The 21,198-nt window shown below is 36.5% G+C and overlaps 1 protein-coding gene across 1 annotated transcript in view; it reads right to left on the bottom strand.

The window, feature by feature from the left end:
* The window catches only part of LOC145686685 (uncharacterized), a 64,520-nt gene that overhangs the window by 7,711 nt on the left and 35,611 nt on the right, over positions 1 to 21,198 (bottom strand). The window contains exons 6-10 of the mRNA XM_081760219.1: positions 17,484 to 17,546; positions 13,502 to 13,558; positions 12,343 to 12,399; positions 10,768 to 10,824; positions 1,897 to 2,284 (exon numbers count right to left, since the gene is read on the bottom strand). Of these exons, the coding sequence (XP_081616345.1) occupies positions 1,897 to 2,284; positions 10,768 to 10,824; positions 12,343 to 12,399; positions 13,502 to 13,558; positions 17,484 to 17,546 (622 nt within the window). The remainder of the gene's footprint in view (positions 1 to 1,896; positions 2,285 to 10,767; positions 10,825 to 12,342; positions 12,400 to 13,501; positions 13,559 to 17,483; positions 17,547 to 21,198) is intronic.

Raw genomic sequence — 21,198 nt, 5'->3', positions numbered from 1 at the left:
AGAGGGAGTTTTGAGCCATTAATTGAGATGGAAGTCAGACTGAAATGTTGTTAATGGGAATTATTCTGAGGAAAATATTCCACGTAAGCCCAACGGCAGAACTTTATTTGTCTTTCTGCGATGAGTTTTTGTAAGTCAAAAGTTTTCTGCAGGAGAAACACTTGTGATTCTTAAAAATATGCTTTACGCGACGTAAAAAACAGTTCAAACTATATTTATGCGAGTAGTCCGTCCACTTAAGACATCTACACAAAACAGGCAAATTTTTTATACTTTTCTGTTGGCTAGTTTTTTCTCCTCTGGCAATTTTTCGGGACAGGCGCGGCAAATCGCGGGATGTTCTGCTATGGAGCACGTAAGTAGAGTAAGCCTTATATATACAGGGTGTTTCAAAACAAAACCGACAACTTTTGGGAGGTGATTCCTGACACCAAGACAGGACAAGAAGTATAGACCAACCTGGGTGCAGAAATCCGTCATTTCGGAGTTATAGGCTGCCGAAAACATGAAAAAATGAACTTTAAAGGTCCATAGCACCAAAACTATGGGACCTAGTGAGTCGGGTCAAGACTTCACTTAGGAACTAGTATGTACGCTATCCAAAAATACATGTTTCAGAATCCTGCGGTACTCACGCAACAATTTTTATAGAGGGTGTTTGGCTACGGGCATATAATTTGACGTACTCACCAACTACCTCTACAAAATTGTTGCGGAAGTACCACAGGATTCTGAAACATGGATATTTGGATAGGGCACATACTAGTTCCTAAGTGAAGTCTTGATTCGACTACGGACTATGGGAACTATGGACCTTTAAAATTCATTTTTTCATGTTTTCGGAGCCTATAACTCCAAAATCACAGATTTCTGCATCCAAATTGCTCTATACTTTTTATCTTATCTCGGTGTTAGGAATCACCTCCCAAACGTTGTTGGTGTTGTTTTAAAATACCTTATCTATCTATCTATCTATAAAGGATAAAGTACTGAGATATTCGAGTAATGTTGCTAATGGAAAATGCTTTATAACAAGAAGAAAAATCTAACGTTGTTATGTTTGAAATACTAAGCTATATGTTGTAATCTAAAATTAAATGGCAGGATTTTCGTAACCGCTGAAAACTGTCATAATTTCATACTATATTTTACACATCCCAGCACATGATTCAAAAGCACGGAGCTTAACTGAGATGATTTGACATTTTGGATATGTATGTTGTTTTACCCTTAGGATTATTGATAACGTTCCTTTTTCTAAGAAAACTCATCATAGTGGATATATTATATTGGGAATTCACCAGTTATTGTACAGTTTCATCACTTATCAATAATTAAGGATTTAGATTTCTGGGTTTTTGGCAGCTATGGATATGTTAGCCCGTCACGTATGAGGGATGATCACACTATCCGAGGAAAGGGAACGAAGGAAGCGGCCTACGACCTGTATGTTAGGTACAATACCTACATTTGCTTGGTGTGAATGGGGAAAACCTTATTCAAGATGGTTGGCTTGAAAAGCTTTTACACTTTCTCGATCGAGTGTCCCTACCGGGAACAAGGATTAAAAAAAAAAAAAAAAAAAAAAAAAAAAAAAAAAAAAAAAGTGAAATACAGACTTATACGAGAAGAACGCGCTGGGAGCATTTAATTTCTATTGAGAAGTCCATGGGAAAATACCTTTAGACGAGAGGCTAATATAAAACAAGATGTCAAGGGGATGGGCAACATGATAAGATTCCATCCTAAAATAGGATTAAATCCATCAAGTTTGTTAAGTCATTGAGTTAGTTACAGTTAACAGATAAAAACTGACTAATATAATCAATTTGACTCTTAATTCATTCAAACTTAACTGAAAGCCAAACCAAGACCTAAAAGAAAGTAGCAAATCACCTTGGTTCCTCTTCTGTGACATCACAATCAAAAGGTTCTGCGTGGTCGGCTTCTTCGGATTCTTCGTTTTCATTGTCCTGAGGAGTGCCATCTTGATCTTGATTCACTGCAACTGTTTGTTCACTTTCTGTCATAACATTTGAAGAAGGAGGAGGCTGATAAGATGACCCGAAAATGTTCACAGGGTGTGGTCCTGCTGGCTCACTAGAACTGGTTGCAGTCGGGTTCATTTCAGTTGCGATTACCTGAGATGTCTGTTTCTCTTGTCCACTATTACTCGTTTCTGTAGATGTTGGAGGATTCACATTATCATTATATTTACTCAACATGTCACTATCAGACTCTATTTCGCTTTCAACTTCCACTCTTACTTCCCAGACTCCATTACCTGAAAGAAAAGCACAGAAACCTTATATCTGGCAAACAGCTAACTGAGTTAGTATTATTTAATTTCCAATATGACAACTAAGAAATATATCTTCACTAGTTTAAGACATGGTCTGTTGTTTATTATTAATACTTTTATCAATTTTCAACTCACATTTTCGAAAATAATTGCTGATTTTCAAAATAAGGGAAGATTAAAATACAGAGGCGATCATACTCGCAGTGATGGCCACCTGTACAGATGAGTGCATAACATAGGAAAAAGTCATGATGTACCCCTCTCAAAAGCGATTGTTTTATTGGCGGCATTCTGCCCATTACAACATCCTTCATCCTACTACGTAACACTGAGAGGTCGATATACATGTGTACTTTTGTTGCTCTGTGAAAGCCGATTTGACAGGTGTCGTTGTTAGCATGGAAACAAATCAGCCTGTGTAAATCATTAAAATTTGAGCTTTATTGAAGTCTTGAGTTTCCTAACGTTATTGCCCATAAATACTATCACCGTCAGCACGGCCATAACACCGCACTTATTGGACAAACAGTATATTTTCTCCAAGTTTTAATCATCATGCAAAATTATTATTTTATTCATGTGAACAGAAAAGTTTTTTTTTTTTTCTTTGCTCCGAACGCTTTCGAGCTGGTGAGAAACTACGTTCTTTCTTTGCATGCAGGTGTTCTATAGACATACAGATACCGTCAATAATACAAAAAAATCATTCTTTATTGAACTGAATGCTTATTTCATTAACAGAGTGCTTCGAAACAGCAAACGTTTTTTTCTTTTCTTGAGTGAAGTTACCAACTTATGATTTTGGCTACTAAGACTATTTTGTACAGGGTATTTCAAAACAACACCGATAACGTTTGGGAGGTGATTCCTGACATCAAGATAAGTCGAAAAGTATAGACCAACCTGGGTGCACAAATGCTTCTTTTCGGAGTTATAAGCTGCCGAAAACACGAAAAATGAACTTTAAAGGTCCATAGCTGCTCCGAAACTATTGGACCTACAATAGTCGGGTCAAGACTTTATTTAGGAACTAGTATGTGCCCTATCCAAATATCCATGTTTCAGAATCCTGCGGTACTTCTGTAACAATTTTTATAGAGGTGGTTTGTGAGTACTTCAAATTATAAGACCGTAGCCAAACTCCCTCTCCAAAAATTGTTGTGGAGTACCTTAGGATTCTGAAACATGTATTTTTGAATAGCCCACATATTAGTTCCTAAGTGAAGTCTTGACCCGACTATGGTAGGTTCGATAGTTTCGGAGCTTTGGGCCTTTAAAGTTCATTTTTTTCATGTTTTCGGCAGCCTATAACTCCGAAATGACGGATTTCTGCACCCAGGTTGGTCTATACTTTTAGTCTTATTTCGATGTCAGGAATCACCTCCCAAACGTTGTCGGTGTTGTTTTGAAACACCCTGTATATACTCTTCATATGAATGATTATCAACGCTTGGAAATCTTTTTAGATACAAAATTGTTACATTGAGGACCAGGTGCGACAGACCGACCCTTTGTTATCTCAATTACCGTGGAAACTGTGCTCGCAGTCTGTGAATTGCAGGCAGAATGGTCAATCTTCACAATTGCTAATCTGTATTCTTTTTTACTAAACTAATTTGTACTGAACTATTATATGAAGAATCTATCAATTATAAACTGAATTCTTAAAGTTGGTGTGCAACACTCATTTAATTGCAATTTCTAGTTCTTCGTTCTCACAAAATTAAAAGACGTGTTGCCAGAACTACTGAATATACCACAACTATATTTGCATCAAGTATGAATATATAAACTTGTGTATTCCTCATACTAAATCTAAAAGACACTGCCAACCAGAGACATGGCGACGGGATTTTCCCGAGTGTTGGCAGAAGCGAGGAATTCGTGCTTGATGTTAATGGAGTAAGGCACGTAAAGCCTACGTTGGACGAACTTACTTATGTTCTAGTATGACTAAGTACTAAGTTTTATATCTAAGTAAAGCCTACGTTGGACGAACTTACTTATGTTCTAGTATGACTAAGTATTAAGTTTTTTTGTGTGGTTATAACTACAACCTCAACAGAAGAAGTGAACAAAATGTTTCTTATGTAATTTTATAAAGTGTGTCATTGTTGGAGCTACAAAATCTCGTTGGAAACTAATGCTCTACCCAATCCCCGTACTCATTGCCCCAGTTTCGCAGTGAAAGACCAACTTCGACGTAGACAGTGATTTAGTGAATGTGATAATAGGAATAACCAGAAGGACTCTATATTCTCAGTGTTTTCATTTACCATATATATCTTTCTCTTGCGATATTAAGTGTTTCATATTTCTGAAGTGTGTGTGCAGTGTCGTTCGCTCAAGCATTCATGCTGTATCAAGTGAAAATTTGTGCGTTATCAGTATCCTTACTTTTTTACTACATATTATATATATATATATATATATATATATATATATATATATATATATATATATATATATATATACATCCATTCAATAAATAAGAATTCGTTCAAGTAATTTTCTCTTTTTATTTGTGTGTGTGCGAATACTTGTGGAGTCATCAGCCTGCCAGTCGTATATACGCATACGTGTGTACAAAAGTAAATACAGTTTAACCTGAATTTCCAAACTGCTGAGGTTACCTATGTTATACCACTTGTTTTATTTTATCATTGCTTGAACAGAACAAGAGCTCTGAACCAGATTGTTATCAACTATTTCTTTAAGGACTATCCTAAGAGCCAGTACCCAAGAGAGACAGTAGGTAGCAACACCGTAGCCGCCCACTGTTAAATCAAATGGTTTTGCTGGCAAAAAGGGTACGATTGTCAATGTCATATAATATGTTATGTTAGCAGAAGAGAAATTTGAGTAGTTTGTATAAAAACTACATTACCGAAATTCAGCTATATCTATTCTTAAACGAAATAAAAGTATATGTTCTGGTCTAACCAGGAATGTTCCCAAAGTTGAACCTTGAAATTGGGAACAACTCATATATTTCCTGAAAGGGTTTGTCGAGCTAGTTCCAAAACAGGTTTCAATTCCTTGCCCGGAAGTGACCCGCTCCTTCAGGGGTGGAAATATATGGAACAGCTTGACCTATATATCCTATATATCGAAGTGATCTGCATGACTAGTAGATTAAGAATATAAAATGCACTACCAATTATATCCTATATCAAGGTAATAAAAAATGATTATTTCACCAAATATCCTATATTAATGCATCTATAAGTTGAGAAAAGTATACCCATAATATCCAGTCAACAGCAATTCATTTGGATCACAACTAATGTGACCCACCGTTATGGCTAAATGTGACACATTCGGTGTATTTCAATTGCTATATTTTCCCCGATTTCACCTATATATGTTATTATATCCGTACGTTCATTATATTTTGTCAACCGCTTATCTAGACAAGTTGTTTGATAGGTTACACTATACAAAAACATTCAACAAATTTGGATTGATTTTTAGTTTAGCGTCCCTTTCAGCAGCGAGGCTATATGAGACGTGGACCTACTGATTAACGTGGTATCCGAACCACATGAGCTCCCGCCGGGAATCGAACCCGGGTCTCCCACGCCAAAGGCGCGTACGCTGACCGCTTAGCCACGAAGGAGCCTCAACAGATTTGCAGTTACTAATTAGGTGAAAACTACACTGCTTTTAAAAAAAAAAAGGATCACCTGAAATATCACACAAGACCTTAATATTGTGTACTGATAAGCTTGTGTTTGACTCATATATATCATACAAGAAGAAATGCTGTAAGATACACTAGAAAAATGGGGCACATACTGGTGTTGGGGCACGGAACACCTTGTTCACATGGCTCATGAAACAAGACGGTTGTGTGTGCACCTCTCGAACTGCTCACAAACAGGCAAGGCAACAACACTGATTCTTCTTAATATAACGTATGATCACCTCGAACAGCCAACACAGCCTCGCACCTGCATGGCATGGATTCAATCAGATTATCGACGAGTTCTTGGGGATGTGCCACTCATCCAGAAGAGCGACTTCCAGCTCTGGAATGGTTGTTGGAGGTACTGGTCTAGCGGCAATTCGTCTGCCAAGCATATCTAGACACGCTCAATTGGATTGAGATCCGGACAGCATGCTGGCCACTTCATTCGAGCGATACCCTCACTTTCCAGCATCTCATACACTAACCGAGCTCTGTGAGGACGAGCACTGTCATCCATGAAAAGGAACGAATCATTAATGACACCAGCATAAGAACAAGAGGTTGCAGGATATCATCCCTGTACCTGAGAGCCATCAAAGAGCCATTTCGGATGATGTGGAGCTCATTACGCCTACCAATGCTGATTCCTGCCTACACCATCAGTCCACCACCATGAAACTGGGATCTTTCTCGCACAAACATGAGCAGGCTCCACACTGAATCGAAACTCGTCAGAGAACAAAACATTGCCCCATTCATTGCGTCCTCACCCACGATGTTCCTCCGCCCACACTCTTCGATCAACATGACGTCGTGCAGTTAATGAGACACACACCATAGGCCTACGTGCGTCGAGGCCACCTTCTCGAAGGCGATTGCGGACCGTTTGAGTGGATAATGTGCGTCATGTTGCTGTTCGGAAGGCTCGCTGGAGCAGAGTTGCATTCTGACGCCGGTTTCGACGGGCTGTTAACAAGAAATAACGATCGTCTCTGGCTATGGTTGCTCGTGGACGGCCCTGTCCTGATCTTCTTCGAACACTTCCAGTTGTTTGAAATCGATTCCACAATCGGGAAGTCACACTTTGTGCCACTCCTATGGCATTTGCCACCTCCCGCTGTGACTGACCAGCTTCTAACCTGCCGACAGCTCGCCATGCGAACGATTCTGGCAAATCACGTTGTTGCGCCATTTCACTATTGGATTTGTGTCGCACTAAACACTCACAATGAGAACAGAGGTACCCTGGAACTGGAATGTGTTGGCAGCGCCACACTACAAAATGGCCTCTGATAGCGTCACGTCACCGATCACGTACACAGGTGTTTCAAACGGTTCGTTTGCATGTTATGCCTTCATGCTAGTCGATTTTAATCCAAACTGGACCAGATACAGTGTTGTCACATTATTCGTAAGAAGTTTTACATGAGTTTTCATCTGATCCCCTAATTTTTTTGACCAATGTAGTTGTGGTGGTAATTGAGCTCATTTACTCGATACGAACAGCTCTTTCTTTGCAGCTATACAAACCCGATTGGTCACCCTTCAAGGGTTTAAGCCCTCTCGCAATGACAAGGCTGCGATAATGAAAGGAAAGAAGGCTCTGGGTAGATGCTGGTTTCCGGAGCTTGGCTTTTGTTTTTTGCCATGTGTGAGAGCCATGTAACTCACACGTCATGGTTCTGACAAGATGGTGTTGCCTGGCATTGGCGTTTGTTTATAAGGTGTGAGGGCTACATAGCTTACACTTTTTCGAAGTTACTGGTAGTTGGATATATAAGGATGCACCTCATTCGGGCAAGGAATTGAAACCTGTTCTGGAACTTGCTCGACAAACTCTTATTGCAATTATATAGGTTGTCTCCAGATTCAAGGTTCAAGTTTGGAATCATCCCTGGTAAGTGTATTAAGGATATTTAATTTTACCTTGGCGCCGGATTGGTTGTTTTGTAATAATTAAGCTGCAGAAAGTAGCGTGATCATCTGCATTATTTTATATGGACTATGTGGTGATAGTTACCGATTCGTAACCAGTACGATGTGTGTTTACCAGTAAATACCACCGTCCACTACGTCAACAAACCCCTAGATTGCAATGATTGGTTCTGTTAAATTGGCGCAGTATGAATACAAATTAGTAGAGCAAGTGCAAATTCACAATGAGGAAATATTTCAGCATTTTGTTTCAGAAATTCAACTAACCACACTAAGCTTGGAAGAAATTAAGCAGGTGTCAAAGTGAGAAAAAAACACTCAAATTAATTATAGTTTGGACAAGAAAAGGGTGGCTCAAAAAAGTTTCCACAATATTTGGACGTTACCTTGTTTACAAAAGTTTCAATTAATAGGTTTTCCAAAAACTTTGGTTGCCAATAACGGAATGCCCTTCCACTCTAAAGCTCTCGCATGCTACTGTAACGATCGAGAAATAACACTGTTCCATTCACCTTCTAGTTCTCCGTCCAGTAATGGTAAAGCTGAGCGAGAAGTGCAAACAGTAAAAATAACATATAATAAAAATAAAAACAAAAACTGTACCTTAAGGAGTCAAATTAGGTTACAGACACTACGACTGAGGAATAGGTATAAGATTTTAACTATTTGATTTTGCATACGACAGCCAATGTGAAGCAAAGTTAGCCTGTTGAGTATTTTTTTGTTAAAAAGCAAGAACTTGATATAATCTAAAAATAGTAGTTAAAATGAAAGCAAAATAGCACAATACTCTCTAAAGACAGAAAATACTGGATTGTTCAAACAATTTGTGTGTTGGTACCACGGTGTGGTTAAGGAATTTTCACGGAATACTTTGAAAGGTACAATTGTTAAGATAATTGGAGAAAACATATTGGATGTCAAGGTAGATGTAGTGAGAAGAGTATATCGAAACATGTCAGGATAACTACTGAGTTCACGAAGATTATAGTTATATGAAAAGACAACCACACTTTGTATTGCTGAACAAACCTTTTTGAGTTTTCCTTGAATATGAATGTTTTTCTTCTTCTTCTGTATCTCTGACCATATTAAAACCAAACACTTTTAAAAACCGTCAGTCCCATTCCGGAAACCCTGTACATGTTCTGGTCTAAGTGGATTAAGGACATTATATTTTACCATGGTGCCAGATTGGTTTGTTTAGTAATAATTTACTTTTAACAGCCTCGCAGGACTTTTGTTGAGTAATGTCAGCATATCAGGTTCCACCGCCATTTGGCCTCCTAGATTGGAGTTCGTTACCTCTTAACTTAAGCAGCTCCCCAATAACCTCATGCACATCAGTCAACATACAGAATTCAGTTTTCGGGAAATCAACCTTCAACACAGTACACTTATATCCCCTTCGTGTTCAGCACATATGGCGAAGTTCAGGTTTTATTCTACGACGTCTAGTGTGATAGAATAAACCCTACGTTCTATGGATGTGTTCAGTGTCACGCGGCTTCGGTTGAGAGACCACGGTTCGATTTCCGGCGGGCGCTCATTTGGTTTGGATTCCATGTTAATCAGTAGATCCACGTCTTATGTAGCTCCGCTGCTGAAAGGGACGCTAAATTCAAAATCAACTCTACTTTTGATACGTTAATGATTATCCATCTACTGCATAAGGAGAATTTATGATATACTGTCATGTTTAATACAACTATGATATAATTTAGAACAATTATTTGTAATATTAAAAGAAATAAAATTTTCATAAAAAGATAATTCATAGCCAGAAACTTGAATATGTAAAAAAAAAAAAAAAAAAAAAAAAAAAATGAAAGGTAACAACAGGTGACGTATAGAACTAGAAAAGTGAAAGTGCGTAGTCTTGTTATATAAGTACTGAGCTTGGAGATCACAAGGCAATGCTTACATCTCTGTTCTTGGCGGACTTCCTTTAGAACGCACATCAACAGTCACCACCACCATGGACTTTCCACCTGGCATAACGCAATTTATCCTTAAAATATTCCTGGCTAGATACTTTAGTTTCGACTTGGCTGATCGTGATAGGATGGTTTTCCTGACAGTCAATAATTCATTTGTACATTAAAATCTGTAAATTCGATACTCCACTATTACTACCCATTTGTATTAGATTTGTTGTAAATTAGTTATAGAAAGATTAGATTTGTTTGAAGTCATTTAATTGTTAGGGCTCCCATCATAATGTTGTGTTTATTGTTTAATTATGTGAATAGATTTCTGTATAAGCTAATGGCACCAATTTTACTAATAGGAATAAATATTCCCTTGTTTTGTTTCTTGAGATAGCTGCACACAGAATGTGTTAACTGTGTTGTTGTTTAATGTCACGCTATAAATTTGTTAGCTAACAATCCATCAAACCTTTCCATTACAAATCAATATTCTATAATATTCAATACATCCTATTATTCTTAATATTCAATATATTTTAATATTCAAAAATGAATCTAACTTCTTTTAATATACGAAACAATACTTCATAAAAATTGAAGTTTTTTTTCCTATTATTGATTAAATATCACTACACTGGAAAATATTACGGACAGCAGAAAGAATGAAAAGAAACTACTCAGGACAATGAGAAGAAAGATATTTTGAGGAGCGTGATAAAACGAATGGGAAAAGATAACAGACGGTGAGAAAACGACAGAAGTATATAGGAAGAAATAACCTGCAAGTGACCTTCCGCTAACGGAAGAGTAAACTATGAAATTATGAAAGTAGGCCTACAGCCTTAATATTTGTTTTGCACAGAATATCAGTATACAAGATATGTGAATTTAGCTATAACTAAACTTACCTGCTTTTAAATCTAATGTTTGCGGATTATTATTTTGATTTGAAGAAGGCCCAGCATCTGTAGGAATAAATAAGCCAGTCAATTAGGGTTCTGAAATACTTCTATCCTAAATATTGAATTTAAATAACAATACCGACAATAAATTCGTCAAGCTAATTTTGGAAAAAGAAGAACGAAAGAAAGACACCTTATCCATGTCAAATTATGAGGAGGTTCAAACTAGAGCTTCTCCAAATATAGAATAAAGAATACATTTCAACTCGACATATTTCTCTGCCACATTTATCCCATCATTTAACTAAGTCTGGAAAGTTGCGGCATAGGGAGATTTGTCAGTTCACCTGAATCATCTTAGGACAGCGTGCTTCACTTCATGAATGATTGTGTTCTTACAGGAGATCTCTTTCTTGTACAGTATGATAACAGATGACGGGTTATGAGTCGATTATTATCCAAGATCATATTATTTGAGATAGGAAAGACAGCTTTTTTGGAAGGAAAAAAAAACTGAAATTTTAACTTTTTTCGAGTTCTTATGACTTTTTTCTTTTGCCCACGTACCATTTCTGTTTCCTTGTAGTGGATTCTACAAGAAAGCCTGTTTACAATATCCAATAATTGTAAGTCCTATGTTCAGTCCAAGCCTAGCTGTCGGTTTTCAAACTGGCATTGCAACGGTCTACAGTAAGCGTACGTTGTGCAACCACCGTATCACAAATGTCGCTTTGGTTGCATAACCATTTTATCATCAAGTTCCTAGAAGTTATCCAGCTTGATATATCTGTTTTACTGATAGTCTAAAAGTAATCTGACAGGCAAGAAAAAAGTACAATAAACTAAAGAAGATACAAAACTTTATATATATAAATCCTGTCTTGCTTACATCTTGCTCTCTATTCGGAAAAAAATTATCCTGAGGTTCAGATAATTCAGATTTTGGTTTTGATAATAGCTTACTGCTACATGGTGACAAAATTTTTTGAAGTATGAAATTTGTGGATCGTGTTTTAAAATGTAAAAAGCTTCAAATATAAATAGCTTCAATAAATGCAATACATAATTATAATGAAGTTTAAGCTTATTCATAAACCATTAATGGTAATTTTGCTGCAAGAAATCTACTAGATTCCGAATAATTGTTGCTAACACTATTAAACTCTTTAGTAAAACATTTTTGTTGTTGAAATTTAAACAGGTCTATAAACAATTTACTGGAACTAGAGAGTGTCCACCGATTTGTAGTCAGCGAAAAATGTTCTTTCCGTTTGGTAAAAAATATTTTGAGAATATTGGTGGTATGGTTCTTTATGAAACTAATTTTATCAAACGGAAAGAACTTTTGTCGCTGACTGTACATTGCGCGTCCTCTCGAATGATTGATTTTCCTTGATTCTTGATTTTTAAAAAAATTATTTTCTGTTCAGAATCCAGTAATTAAATGATTTTAATGTTAGAATGGGAAAAGCAAAGTGGAACATATAGTTACCCTCCCCACTAAACTGTTAAATATTTTTAAAAAAATATCTGGTATAAAAGCCGAGGAAAAAAACTTCGGTTTGCTATAACTGAACTTACCTGCATTTAAATCTACTGTTTGCGGATTATTATTTTGATTTGAAGAAGGCCCAGCATCTGTAGGAATAAATAAGTCAGTCAATTAGTGTTCTGAAGTACTTCTATCCTAAATATTGAATTTAAATAACAATACCCACAATAAATTCGTAAAGCTAATTTTGGAAAAAGAAGAACGAAAGAAAGACAACCTTATCCACGTCAAATTATGAGGAGGTTCAAACTATAACTTTTCCGATTATAGAATAAAGAATACATTTCAACTCGACATATTTCTCTGCCACATTTATCCCATCATTTAACTAAGTCTGGAAAGTTGCGGCATAGGGAGATTTGTCAGTTCACCTGAATCATCTTAGGACAGCGTGCTTCACTTCATGAATGATTGTGTTCTTACAGGAGATCTCTTTCTTGTACAGTATGATAACAGATGACGTGTTATGAGTCGATTATTATCCAAGATCAGATTATTTGAGATAGGAAAGACAGCTTTTTTGAAAGAAAGAAAAAAAAAAACCTGAAATTTTAACTTTTTTCGAGTTCTTATGACTTTTTTCTTTTGTCCACGTACCATTTCTGTTTCCCTGTAGTGGATTCTACAACTAAGAAAGCGTGTTTACAATATCTAGTAATTGTAAGTCCTATGTTCAGTCCAAGCCTAGCTGTCGGTTTTTAAACTGGCATTGCAATTATCTCCAGTAAGCGTACGTTATGCAACCACCGTATCACAAATGTCGCTTTGGTTGCATAACCATCTTATAATCAAGTTGCTAGAAGTTATCCAGCTTGATATATCTGTTTTACTGATAATCTAAAAGTAATCTGACAGGCAAGAAAAAAGTACAATAAACTAAAGAAGATACAAAACTTTATAAATCCTGTCTTGCTTACATCTTGTTCTATATTCGGAAAAAAATTATCCTGAGGTTCAGATAATTCAGATTTTGGTTTTGATGATAGCTTACTGCTACATGGTTGCAACATGGTTGCAACATTTGCGCGTCCTCTCGAATGATTGATTGTCCTTGATTCTTGATTTTGAAAAAAGGATTTTCTGTTCAGAATCCAGTAATTAAATGATTTTAATGCTAGAATGGGAAAAGCAAAGTAGAACATACAGTTATCCTCCCCACTAAACTGTTAAATATTTAATTAAACTTACCTTCTTCTAAATCTATTATTTCAGGAGGATTGTTCGCTTTTGAAGAAGATCCAGTATCTGTAGAAATAAATAAATAATTAATACATTACTGATCTGAGGACAAGTCTTATTTTAAAACTGAATTTACGTAACGCAGCACCGAAGTTGAAACAGATTTAGTTCATAATTGCACTTTTATCCATGTTAGAGTGAATAACGTTATCTTAACGCTCAAAAAATTCCAAAATAAGTTCAGTGAATGAATTAAACATTAAAAAAGAAATCTCTTAGTTAATTAACTTAGTAAATTGGAATAAAGGAAACATATGAATAAAATTTCACCATTTTAACTGAAAAAAAAAGTACACACATTGGTAGAACTAATATTGATAGAATAGCTATTAACGACATAAACATGACTTCTAGTGTCTCTAAGTTGTACTGAATCGTTGTATGTGTGGGAAGTCCATTCACTTCTTTGTATAGTCATCGGCAAAAGTAAATATATTTTATACACAAAATGCATAATATAGTTTTTTTTTTTTTCTTTCTTTTAATTACTGTGGATGCTAACAGTGCCTCTTCTGCTTATAATGAACTGAAGTTATACAGTAGTGTTTCCTTTCGGACCAAATGAAAATTCACGAATATAGAAGAGTAATGACTACTCACTGCGCTTACGAGGTGGTATCAAACGTTTCGAGACTAGTTCTGTGACACACCAATAGATGGCAGTGCAAGGCTGGACGAGCAAGCACAGGGAGCAAGCAAAAGACACTGTCCTATGTACATGGGGAGCTCTGTACCTGGTGCTATTCTGAACATGTCTTCGATTTCACTATGTACAGCAAGTTAGAACAATAAGCGAACGTGAAATTCTGTGTGAAACTGGGTAAATCTGCCACAGAGACGCTTGACATGATTCGTAAAGTATACGGAGATATTGCAATGAATCATTCACAGAATATCCTCCCTCAGACACCTTAAAACCTGAAAGTACAACTCGCTATTGACGGTCTGGCTCTTGGGGATAAATTCGTGATGCATAATACCGCGAATATCAAAAGAGATGATGAGCATGTGCTTGATTGAGCTGCGGACCTGCCTCGCCTTTTTCGGTAGTGGAGATGATGGGTTTTTCTACTGTGAAGACTGTTCCTTTGTTTCAGGGTCGTACCCGTACACCTAAGTTTCATCATCGGTAATGATCCTCGATATTAAGGACGGGTAATCCACCCAAGACCTCGCGTAATAACAACATTAATGATGGCAATGGTGAAAATCTGGCTGAACAGAAGGATCATTCGAGATGTAAATGATAGGACGCCGATCGCCAGTGTAATTAGAGCCACCGGGATAAGGGAGATTATGGGTCTGCCACACTGACGATGTAACTTCTATTTCAGATCCCATCCGAATCGCCCCATCCCGCATACTTGGGGCACAGAAAATACTCCATGGTGATGGAAGACTCTGTCACTCCAAAGATCAGTTATGTGTAATTTTTTATCGTAAAGACAATGCGCTGTTTTTCTTTGGTGATAAATTATTAATGACATATGCTACGTAACACGTAGGAGCATTATCTAGCGCCACAATATACAAGAAAGTAATAACTTCATTTTCCAACAGAGCTCTGGTCTATTTTTATTTGGACTACGTGTCTAAACTTAACGGTACTCTCTCTCTAACTGTTGACTAGACGCTCTTCACATAATGACTTACATCTGCAATCTTGTCAAGACCATAAGGATCACTTTTTTTTCCCCCCCGTTTGTTTGTTGTTTTGTTGAAGATTGTGTATATGTTCTTCTTTTACCATGGGAATTAACACAGAACTTTTCACTTCCCCCCCCCTCCTAATCAATCAACGTAATACACATTTTTTGTGAGTTATTAACAATGAATATTAGTGGACTGCTACTGTCTTATGCTATTGCTATGTTGGGTGATACAGAGTAGTACATGAAACGGTGTAATGCAGATTCGTTTACAACAGGCCAGACGGTAGTACGCGATGGGAGACATCTCCGATTTCCAAAGAGAGCAAATTTGAGAAAGCGTATCTACGACTGCCAATGTATTAAGTACATCAAGAGCAGCAACGTCGAAGGTAATGTGGGTTCATACTGAAGTTCTGGTATTCATATTCTTGACTTACTATGACCGAGGAAGTAAATTTTCCTTGACTTGCGGCGCCCCGAATATGAACTTTTATGGTATTATTTACGGTCAGGTTTAATTTTTTTTTTTTTAAATCACAATATTGCGAGCGGTGATGATTTTAATGAGAAAAAGGCAAAAAGGTTAATATTCACCACACTCAATAATACTCACAGCATTTTTTGCTGTGAATATTAGCCTTTTTGCCTGTTTCTTATTATTTTTTTAGTCAATCTCCACATCTTGACAGCCGCCTAACGCTCTCCTTTTCAATTTTTAAATACAGTACAAACTTACTTTCTTACCGTGAACACTTATTGTGAGTCAAACTTCCTGTATTTAGAATATAATAAAACACAAATATCAAACAATAATTATACACTAACGATCACCTTAATATTTCAGCATTCCGAATACACTCAAACGTAAGCAAGTACAAAGACATATAAAAAATTTCGCTTCTTTCTTTGCTTATTATCTACAACCATTTTTTTTAAACTTCTGTAACATTGAAATTTGTTTATTTGATTTGTTCTTCTTTCAAAGTTTGAAGTTCTGACATCTTTCGGTGCTCCTCAAGCTTCTTTATTTGTAAAGATTATCTTTGTTCTTCAGTTTCCTCTTATCATTTTTTCTGAATCTGTCTTGATTCATTGAAGTGTTCTTCATATCTTCTCTGGAAAACTTTCAAAACGACCTGACTTCTATGGAACATAACATATTTCCTTGACTTTTGCCATATTTTGAAGTATTTCACTGACTCATTTTAATTTTTCCGATTTTCAAGGTCAGTGTGAGCCCTGTGATGACAACATGCAGAACTTGTGGGAAGATATTATCAGAGAACAGGAACAGTAGATGGAAACCACGGTTAATGATTTGCACCGTACAGCTAATGTTGCATGAATTAGTGAAGTCAACAGCATCTGGAACGAGTTACTTCTGCAACCACACTCCAACAAGGGCTCCATATCCTCAGCAGCCTTGCCTCGGTTGGATTGCAATATCTGATCAACGAGAGCAACGAGTCAGTAAAAACACGATGGTTCAAAGGGGGTAAAATAGGGTTCGACGAGTCATCTTTTTCCTTGTTTCTAATAACACGCCAAATATACTATCGTTAAACAGGCTGGTGTTAGCCGCAATTTCATATTATTACGTTGGTTCTATTATTCCTCTCAAAGAGTGAATACTGCCAATGATTATATGGAAATTTTCCTATGTTATAGATGTTCTATACCAACGAGACTCTAAGATGACAATGCGCCAACACAGCCACGCATGTGAAAGCATGGCTTGAAGATCATCAATATGAGCTTGAAATAAAATTTATGGTTTTACGTCCCACGATTATGCAGCGAGGCTAAGTGAGACTGTGATGATCATAACGAATGAAATGGAAAAATGAAAAAAGTGGGAGGAAACAGGAGAACTCACGGACATGGTGATTTTCCAACACAAAGTTCACTTAGCGCGAGCTGGGATTAAATGAGAGACCCTACGCACCAGATGTAAGCGTTTTACAACCGAGCCACCGCAGTCCCAAAATGAGCTTGAATACCTAGCCTGCTGAATCCCCCAAGCTCAACATTATCGTGCATCTGGTGCAAACTTTCTCTTCCACAATCACACAACGGAGCTACTATTCCTCAAGAAATGATTCATAAGTTCTATGCCTCAAATTTGCTATGAATACAAGCTGTATTACAGGCTAGGATGGTCTCTTAAAGTAATATTAAACAGCTAAGTTTAATTTTATTAATCGTCACTAGGAATCCAAAACACACACAAAAATAAACAAATAATAATAAAACAAATACAAAAATCGGACAAGTCTTACCTTCTAGATCTATTACTTCGGGGTTAGAGCTTGACGCCATTATTCGTTGTTTTCTGACATTTGCTGTAAGGAAAAGATTAAAAGGTTAGATACTATATTTATTTTGTGTGAGAAAGAAATTTACCTAATTCATTAGCAATTAGGATAATGAGACTACACATTTTCTAATAGAAATGTGAGTCGTTTTAATGTTGAGTACTGTCGTCCAGAAGAAATGTTAACGAGATACTAATTAATTCCTTTTTAAGACCGCAGTATCATTAAATGCTTTCACTTTCAAGGAAGAAAGTACCTGTTTTACATAGATAATATATTTCCAAGTAAAGTTATTCTTGTGTATTGAAATATTTTGTTCGGGAAGATAAAGGACCAGACTATGAGCTCCATGTTTGTAGTCAAGGGACATTTTCAGGACGAAATTTCCATCACGGACTAAATTTCATGCTTTTATTTGAACAGATATGCAACTTACACAAACTCTAATACATTCCCATAAGTGTATCGAAAATAAAATCTCAACGTCCCATATTCACGCTCTGGATACTAAAGATGATAAATATCAATGGGAGTGAACAGTCATCGTACAACTGGTGCAATGAGAAAGCAGATCTCCGAGAAAGAATGGTACACGTTGCTGTCTACCACAAAGACGGGGACCACAGGGTACGGTAGCTCAGTAGTAGAGCGCTCACCTCTGGTGTTAGTGGTTCCAGGTTCAATCTCAGACGAATTTAGCCTGTGGTGAATAACATCGTGTCCGTGAGTTTTCTCGAATTCTTCCCACATCCTCATTCCACCAATTCTTTTACAATCAGCCCCTTTCAAAAATCCGATTTCTTTTACCTAAAGGGCATAACTGTGGGACTTTAAAGATTTCATTTTATTCTAGAAATTCTCATAGACTGAAATCATGCCAGAGACTCTTCGCACTGGAAAGTACTCTGCGTTGTATAAAAAGTAATGTGCAATAATTTGTATTTAATATTACCTTAGCTTATGTATACACTATCAGAAGAAGACACCTTTTCTGGGTCCTACGTTGTAACAGCATATACCTACAAGGTGAATATAAATAATTCATCGAAACTGAAAGTGAAATATGTCGAAAACTATTAATACGTTTGTGCTAATAATAAAACGAAAGGAAAAAAATCTGAAAGTTTAATTTCTCATAACCGTAATCTTGGCTCATAGTCACAAATGGTAGCTCAGAGAAAACATTCTGTGTTTTGGAATATGAGAAGTGTTTTACTGTTGTTACTGTACAGCGTGCATTCCGTAGATCCTTTGCAATTACTTCGCCAGATCATTAAAGTATTCTCATAGCGAGATAGTATTGACAGTTCTAAGGGCACTGGCTGCATGTGTAAAGGTAAAAGCACAGGACGAAGGATTCCCATGATGCAGGATGGGGCGATACGCTGAAAAGACAGCGCTTTTTCCGTGGCCTCTTGAATCTCCTGATAGGGAATGTCTCCACTACCAACAACTTGAGGTGAGTTCCAGGATCCCACTACAGCTGCATTTACAACCATTATTATGGAAATATTAGAGCGCGTGAGGGGGCGATCTAGATTACCGCATAGATATGTGTCGTATGACGAAAGGAAGCCACATCGAGCATTTGCAACAATGTGTATGAAACATGGACTCTTTCTGGATCACCTGTTATTGTAGGTTATATACATATTTTTAATACATTCCTTTCAAACCCGATATATCATTTATAATCACCATGTATTTGCATATTACATTTATACGAATAAATAAATAAATAAATAAATAAGTAAATGAAGATTTAACTTTTTTTTTATTTCCGTTGCTGTTTTATTATCTGTCCGATATTTGACTCACATTGCTACTGTGAGCTTTGGCAAGAAAACTAATTTCCTGAAATTGAATCCTGAATTTTCTTCTACGTCACATCCTTGTTTAATTCTTCTGTGTGCTGTTAGGTATAGATGCTCATACTTCTTTATGATTCTAAATTGGTACCACTCACGATGACTCACGAACGGCCACTCGTTCCACTATTAAAGTGGTTCACAAGAAATTCTTATTTTGAACAAGTTTAGGACCATAAAAGAGTATCTGTACTTAATAGCATATAGAAGAATAAAAGAAGGATGTAACGAACAAAGTAATTCAAGATTTGATCTCAGGAAATTGCTTTTCTTATTGAAGCTCTCCTCAGTAGTAAACATGAGTAAAATATATAAGGCAAATACACAACAACGTAACAGGAAGATAATGATCTTTATTTATTCGTAACAAAGTTGCGTAAAACATGATTCGTTTTTTTTTTTTTTTTTAACACACATTAGATTATAGTATTTTCGAACAACTAAAATTTTTAATAATATGGGTAAAAATGCTACAATTCAATCTTTAAACAATCTTATCGAGTTTCCTCTTCTACCAGTTTTTGTGGATAACCAGTTCTAACACATCTCCTTTATCATTAGTTAGGATACAACTTAAAAGAAAAAAGTCGATCTCGATCTTACATTATTTTACACAGGTCCTAAGTGTAGATGTAATCCGACGATTACCCAAGTTCCCATTTTTTAATTTTTTTTATTTCTTTGTATTAACTGTCCATTGAAGGAAACAGTAGGTCCTTGACACACTATTTTTTTTTTTTTTTTTTTTTTTAAGTTTTAATACTTACGTAATTATTTACCGTCACGTTTAAACTATTAAAGACTAAATAAACTAGGTTAGCACATATTAGGAAATTGGATTATTTTTACAGTAAAATGTTAATAAGAGCTTTCTACAGCTGTAAGCTACAGATGATTATCAAAATAATGGAAACACTTGCAATTTGCATACGTAACTTCTGTGAGATGGTAAAAGTGAGGATGTGTGTGCAGCATCTAGTCGTTGTTAGTTGAGTAAAACATATGAAAGGCTGATCATCTGTAAAAAGGGAGACATCTCTGGGTTCCGAAAAGGTCAAATTGTGGATGTACGGTTAATTGGCGCGCGTATATTTACGGTTACCAGTACGTTTGGTGTGTTATGAGGAACAGGTCCAACGTAGTCACGGCCGAAAGAACTCGTGGCAAAACAACAACGGTGAAGCTATAACAGCTGGCGGAAACGAAGCCTAGAAACAGGGTTCGCCGAGCATTGAAGAGGACTGCCACCACGAAAAGTACAACAAATGCAGCATCTGGAATATTTTATTGCGATAGTCAAAGCCCGAACACCAGCCGTTGGGTTCTAATTTCGAATCGCCAAGCACTGAAGAGATTGTCACTGGCTATATTTTTGTGACTGCCCTAAGCTATCCCTAGGTTTTCCGGTTCAATTCTCCTTCAACTGATTGAAAACGAATTATATCATTATTTTCTCTGCTTTAAAAACGCATTGCTTATGAGCACAACAATTTATTGTTTGGCTGTCATTTTCTTTACATTTTCCGATTATGTAAATGGTTGAGTAAATCAAGAAGGGAGGAAACAGATAGATAACAGTTGGATGATCAATGCACTCCAGTTTCATCCAGTCCTGGAAAAGTATTGTGTACACGCTTTGGTTTCTTTATAACACAAAGACATTGAATGATTAGTCAGAAAAAAAAAAAAAATCCAAAGTTAAGTTGCACGAACAGCAAATATGTGACCTAATTCAAAATAAATTATTCTTTAAAACTAATGTTCAGATATACGGTATAATTGCATGTCAATGGTTCTATTTTATTACGAAG

Source organism: Thermobia domestica, chromosome 5 (genome assembly GCF_964235325.1).
Source record: "Thermobia domestica chromosome 5, izTheDome1.hap1.1, whole genome shotgun sequence".
Classification (NCBI taxonomy): domain Eukaryota; kingdom Metazoa; phylum Arthropoda; class Insecta; order Zygentoma; family Lepismatidae; genus Thermobia; species Thermobia domestica.
The sequence above is the reverse complement of the archived record's forward strand: the minus strand, read 5'-3'. Positions and strand labels throughout refer to the sequence as shown.